Consider the following 6,308-nt stretch of genomic DNA (forward strand, 5'->3'; position numbering starts at 1 on the left):
ATCATCAGTACCTGAGAGCTTTTGAAACTACTTCCACAGTCAGAGCATTTAAAGGGTCTCTCATTGGTGTGAGTGACATTGTGGCTAAGCAGGTTGGGTAACTGACTGAATCCCTTCCCACACACAGTGCAGGTAAATAGCCTTTCCCCAGTATGAATTTGCTGGTGTGTCTGCAGGTGGGCTAACCGAGTGAATCCTTTCCCACATTCAGAGCAGAGGAATGGCCTCACTCCAGTGTGACTGCATTGATGCCTTTCCAGTTCGTACGGGGCTGTGAATCCCTTTCCACAGTCCCCACATTTCCATGGTTTGTCCATGGTCTGGGTGATCTTCTGTCTCTCCATGTTTGACAATCAGTTGAAGCCTTGTCCATACACAGAACATGTGTACACCTGCTGTGAATAGCATAGTATTTTTTTCAGGCTGTGTAACAGGTTAAAGTTCTTTCCACGGTCAGTGGATTGGAAGTGATGTTTAAAATCTCTTGCAGCATACAAAATAAGCAAACATTTTTTGTTCCAGATTCAATGGCCGATGATATTCATTTCCTAAGAATTAAGTGACTCAGTCAGTTCTTGACTTGATGTTTAGTTTGAGATATCGGCCTCAAGCTCCTTCCGATCGAACATCCTGCAAAAAAAATTTACAAAAGTCATCACTGTCAGTGCAGGATAGAAATTCAGAACAGATAATTCTATCAAACATTCTTTCCTCTCTCTTTCCCCCAAATACTCTAAATCTCCATCCCACACACTCTCCCTGTATTCTCACTCTGCTGTATCTAATATTCACCATCCTAAATCTCCTGACGGTGCTTATTCAGGCTGATTGACAGATCCATGCTCACTGCTTCCTGTCCTGGACACGGAAACCTGAAAATCTTCATGCAGACTGCCAGAGATATGTTTATATTACTGGACAAAAATGTATGTAATATACAGACTGTATTCACTTCCTTTCCCTCCCAATTCTCATGAAGTTACTGATTGATGCTGATCAACAAATCTAAACTCTCTACAACCTGTACAAGGGTAAAGTCTCTCCATCTAAGTACATTTACTGATTAGGCATGGGGAGATTCTGTGGGAGAATTTTATTCAGTCATGGAGTGGTCATCAGCGGGTACTCGCTGCCCACATGGGTAGTGGAAGTCAAGATGACCAATAATTGAAAATGAAATTGAAGAAAATAGACTTTCAGGGGAACAGGGATATAGAGGGGGAATAGGACTGACTGTACAGACTGTCAGCATTGACTTGAGTTCCCAAATGGAATCTGTCAGTGTTGCAATGAGGGGAAATATGTAATGTAGGTACAGTACTATATTACAAAACTAGAAATTATAATACATGTATTTTGTTTCAGAACCATCAATAATATCTATAATACATACCATATAACAACACTAGACATATCTCTGACCGAGCAAAGGATGTTAATATCTTTAAGGGAGAGAGAGAGACCTGGGCTAACCTTTCCAGAGTCTGCACCCTCCCTGGATTCACTTATTTTCCCTTCAGTTGCTGCAAGTCACCAATTGAAGGTCAGAATGAGACAATGAATGGAAAAAGGGAGAAAAGAAAGTGTTTTCCTCACAGATGTTGGAGACGGGAGGAAGGTTCAGTCTGTGTGCAGCTCAAGCTCACTCAGGGTTGAGGGAACAACAGCTTTGCTCGGCACAAACCTCCATGTCCAGCTTCTGCATTGAGACAATGGGGGAGCTCTGATTGGCGGAGGAGCAGAGTCCTTCCGGTCCTCCAATCTTCTCATTGGGCAACACCTCAGCAGTAAGGTCAACGGGGCGTGAGCTCCCCTGCACATGCGCAGCTTTCCTCTCCTTGGACATGCGCAATTCCGGGCCGAGGAGGGAGAGAGAGACTGAGCGACTTCTCGCTCTGGCCGGAACCGTCAGCCGGTTGCCTGGAAACCTTGTCTAGAGGAGGTGCGGGGGGAATCGGGTGGGGGTGAGCGGATGGGTGCCGGGGACGAGAACTCGGAGACGTCACCGCGGAGTAGAGTGATTGCTATTGGCTGAATCAGGCAGGGCTCCATAGTGACGTTACCCAATTAGCTCTAGATTGAAACTTTCCCCTCTGTACAACATCGAATCCGAGAATTTACAGTGCAGAAGGGGGCCATTCAGCCCATCGAGTCTGCACCGGCCCTTGGAAGGAGCACTCCACTTCAGCCCACACCTCCACCCTATCCCCGTAACCCAGTAATCCCACCAAATATTTTTGGACATCAAGGGCAATTTAGAATGGCCAGTCCACTTAACCTGCATATCTTTAGACTGTGGGAGGAAACCAGAGCACCCGGAGAAAGCCCATGCAACACTGGAACAATGTGCAAATTCCACAGAGACTCGCCAAGCCCGGAATCAAACCAGGGATCCTGCCGCTGGGAAGCAACAGTGCTAACCACTGTGCTACCGTGCCACCCCTTCTGGGAGGAAATCAATGTTTTCCCCTTTCTATTACTTTTCTCATTCTGGAGGGTCATTGGTGACTTGCAGCAATCCTGCCTGTATATTACACACATTTTTAGTCCAGTAATATAGACATACGTCTGTCTGGCAGCCTGCATGAAGATTTTCAGGTCTCTGTGTTGCGGACCAGAAGCAGTGAGCATGGATCTGTCAATCAGCCTGAATCAGCACCCTCAGGAGAACTGGGAGGGTGAATATTAGATACAGCAGAGTGAGAATGGAGGGAGAGTGTGTGGGATGGAGATTTAGAGCTTTTGGGAAAAGAGAGTAACAGTTGTTGAATACAAACTTGAATTGTCTGTTCTTAATTTCCAACCTGTGCTGACAGTGATGTCTTTTTGTAATATCCTTTTACAGGATATCAGAAGGCGAGGATTTACAGACAGAAATCTCAAACCCAAATTCACATCCAAATCTGACTGCGTTACTCAGGCACGAGGGTGCAGAATATTCTTGTTTTTTTGAACCTAGAAGGACAAGTGTTCTGTCTGCTTCAGAAGGCTTCAACCATCAGTGTGACTGGAAAAGCACCGAGATACACACACACCCGAGTGAGAGTGTTCCACTGACTGTGAAAAGAGCTCTAACCAGTTACACAGCCTGAAAAAACATTTCACCATTCACAGCGGGGAGAGACCGTACACGTGTAAGACGTCAGCTGATTGATCTGGAGACAAAAGGGCACCCGCACCATGGAGAAACGGTGGACTTGTGGGGACTGTGGGAAGGGATTTAAGTACTCATCACAGTTGAAAACTCATCTACGCAGTCACGCTGGGAAGAGGCCATTCAGCTGCTTGAAGTGCAGAAAGGGATTCAGTGATTCGTCCAGCCTGCGGCGACACCAGCGAGTTCACACTGGGGAGAAACCATTCACCTGCACTGAGTGTGGGAAAGGATTTACTCAGTTACATAGTCTGCAGACACACCAGCGATTTCACACAGGGGAGAGGCCGTTCCCCTGCTCTCAGTGTGGGAAGGAATTCGGTCAGCTAGCCCACCTGCTGTCACATAAGCGAATTCACACAGGTGAGAAGCCGTTCAGATGCTCTGTATGTGGGAAGAGTTTCATTCAGTCATCCAACCTGCAGGCACACCAGCGGGTTCACACCGGAGAGAGGCCATTCATCTGCTCTGTGTGTGGGAATGGATTCACTCACTTAGCTACCCTCCAGACACACCAGCGAATTCACACCGGAGAGAGGCCATTCGTGTGTTCTGTCTGTGGGAGGGGATTCGCACACTTACCCGCCCTGCATAGACACTGTCGAATTCACACGGGGGAGAGGCCTTTCATCTGCTCTGTGTGTGGGAAGGGATTCATTCAATCATCCAGCCTGGTGAGACACAATGTCACTCACACCAATGAGAGACCCTTTAAATGCTCTGACTGTGGGATGGATTTCAAAAGCTCTAAGGTACTAATGGTTCACCAGCACATTCACACTGAGGAGAGACCATTCAGCTGCTCTCACTGCACAAAGAGGTTTAGAAGGTCATCCACACTGCGGAGACACCAGCGAGTTCACACTGGGGAGAGACCATTCACCTGCACCGACTGTGGGAAGGGATTCGGTTATTCATCGACCCTGCTGAGACACAAATTCACTCACACCAATGAGAGACCCTTTAAATGCTCTGACTGTGGGAGTGGCTTCAAAGGTTCTGAGGATCTGTTGTCCCATCAGCGCATTCACACTGAGGAGAGACCGTTCAGCTGCTCTCACTGTGCAAAGAGGTTTAAAATGTCATCCACATTGCGGAGACATCAGCGGGTTCACACTGGGGAGAGACCATTCACCTGTACCGTCTGTGGGAAGGGATTCGGTGACTTATCGACCCTGCTGAGCCACAATGTCACTCACACCAATGAGAGACCCTTTAAATGCTCTGACTGTGGGATGAATTTCAAAAGCTCGAAGGTACTGATGATCCACCAGCGCATTCACACTGAGGAGAGACCGTTCAGCTGCTCTCACTGCACAAAGAGGTTTAAAACGTCATCCACACTGAGGAGACATCAGAGAGTTCATACCGGGGAGAGCCAGTCACCTGTTTCGTGTGTGGGAAGGGATTCACTCGGTCATTCCATCTGCTGAGGCACCAGCGAGTTCACAAGTGATGACAGGGGTTGTGATGTCTGCTGTTATTGCTGTTGGTAATCACATCCAGAACTGAACCATGTTCATTCTGAGAGTGGGTGAAGTGGGTGGTCGGAGGGTTTCTTTCTGCTGGACTGGCCAGACCCATATTTTTGTGCCCAGTGGGCTGATGCTCTTTGACACTGGGAGTGTTTGGAGACAAAAATACCTTTTTTGTTTGGGTGAACATTAGTTTAGTTTTAGGTAGGCTTCATTTAATGTTTCTATGCCTGGAAGGCAGCTGTAGTTAGATTTTAACGGTTATCTTTGAGGGACGGGGGGAGAGGGGGGTGGTTAGCTTCAATCCCAGCTGAGATACTATTGTGTTTAGAGAGCTTTTTCATCTGTCACGCAAGGTGTATATTAGGAAATTAGGTTCAGAAATGAGACCCCAATGTAGCAGGCAATTTAGGGGTGGAACAGACTGAGGGGAAAAAAACCTGCCTGCACAGAGTCAGAGGGATGGACCCACACCTGGCCAAGCTACATTGTTGCAGTCAGACTTAAACTCGTTCGTGGGATGCCCCAGATCCATTGTTCTTTGGAACATTCCAGTCTGACCAGCAATTGGCCCATTACAGAGTCTGATGGCCTCTTTGTCCATCAATGGGAGGTTTGTTGCATACCAATAGCATAACTCTGTTCTTTTGTATAAATGGGAGTGGGCCATCAAATCAGCCAAAATAACAGTAATAAGTTCAAGTGTGGAAACACCAGAAAACCTGTGTTTGAGGGGTTGGGTGGAGTTAGAGAGAGAGAGAGAAGGAATGGTGTTTTAAACAGCTACAGGTAGAAGTTTGGGAAAAAGACGGAGAGAGGTTTTTCACAGTAACTTAATTGCAGTGTTGATGTAAGCCTACTTGTGACACTAATAAAGATTATTATTATTATTCTGAAAGTTGCCACCTTTGGTAAAGGGTCATGAATGAATGATCATAACAGAATAAAAATTGTTTTTTTAAATGCAAGTATCGCCTTTGCCCGTTTGTGCAAGTTGAACAAGAGCAAGAACTTTTAATAGGAAGCATTAAGTTTATGAAACTACATGTAATCTTTTAAAGTTAAGATTGAAGTTTAAAAGTTTAAATATAATTTTCATTTTGTTTTTGTTTTAATAAGGTTAGTTTCTAAAATAACCAAGCCCCATTTATTTTATTATCACTTGCGCACTGTTTTAAAACTTAAAACGGTTCTGGTTCTGGTCCAACATTTTAGCCACTGGTGAGAACTGACCCGGCGTCCAAAACAAATTGGGGCTCGTGGCTGGGATAGTCTTATGTATAATTCCTTGCTTGGCTTGGGGTTATTGAACTTAAAGAGTGTGGGTGTGTTGCCTCCTTTCCCGGTTTGAAATATTGAATAGGGAGTGACTGGAGATGGTCCTTGCAGTTGCTAAAAGGTCTCCTGGGGGTGGAGGAAATCACTCAGGAAGATTTAAAAGGGAAATCGAAAGCAAAGGTTTTGAGTTTGGCAGAGGAACTGTAGTTAACCCTGCCAAAAGGGCCAAAGAAGGCAGAGATAATACAAACCATGCTTCAATATTTCAACTTACAGTATCACAGTCTAACCCATTAGAATGAGCTCAAATCCAATTAAAAATTAAAGATTTGGAAATGCTGTAAAAACTGAGAGAAATGGATAGGTGGACAAGAGCACTAAAAATAAACCAAACGGATGAG

At 45.6% G+C, this 6,308-nt stretch overlaps 1 protein-coding gene across 1 annotated transcript; it reads left to right on the plus strand.

The window, feature by feature from the left end:
* Positions 1–1,829: 1,829 nt before the first annotated feature.
* Positions 1,830–5,597, plus strand: LOC119951205 (gastrula zinc finger protein XlCGF26.1-like). The gene is made up of 2 exons (XM_038774234.1): positions 1,830–1,942; positions 2,846–5,597. The coding sequence occupies exon 2, from the start codon at positions 3,181–3,183 to the stop codon at positions 4,585–4,587; it is 1,407 nt and encodes a 468-aa protein (XP_038630162.1). The 5' UTR covers positions 1,830–1,942; positions 2,846–3,180; the 3' UTR covers positions 4,588–5,597.
* Positions 5,598–6,308: the final 711 nt, after the last annotated feature.

This window comes from Scyliorhinus canicula, chromosome 17 (assembly GCF_902713615.1).
Source record: "Scyliorhinus canicula chromosome 17, sScyCan1.1, whole genome shotgun sequence".
Lineage (NCBI taxonomy): Eukaryota > Metazoa > Chordata > Chondrichthyes > Carcharhiniformes > Scyliorhinidae > Scyliorhinus > Scyliorhinus canicula.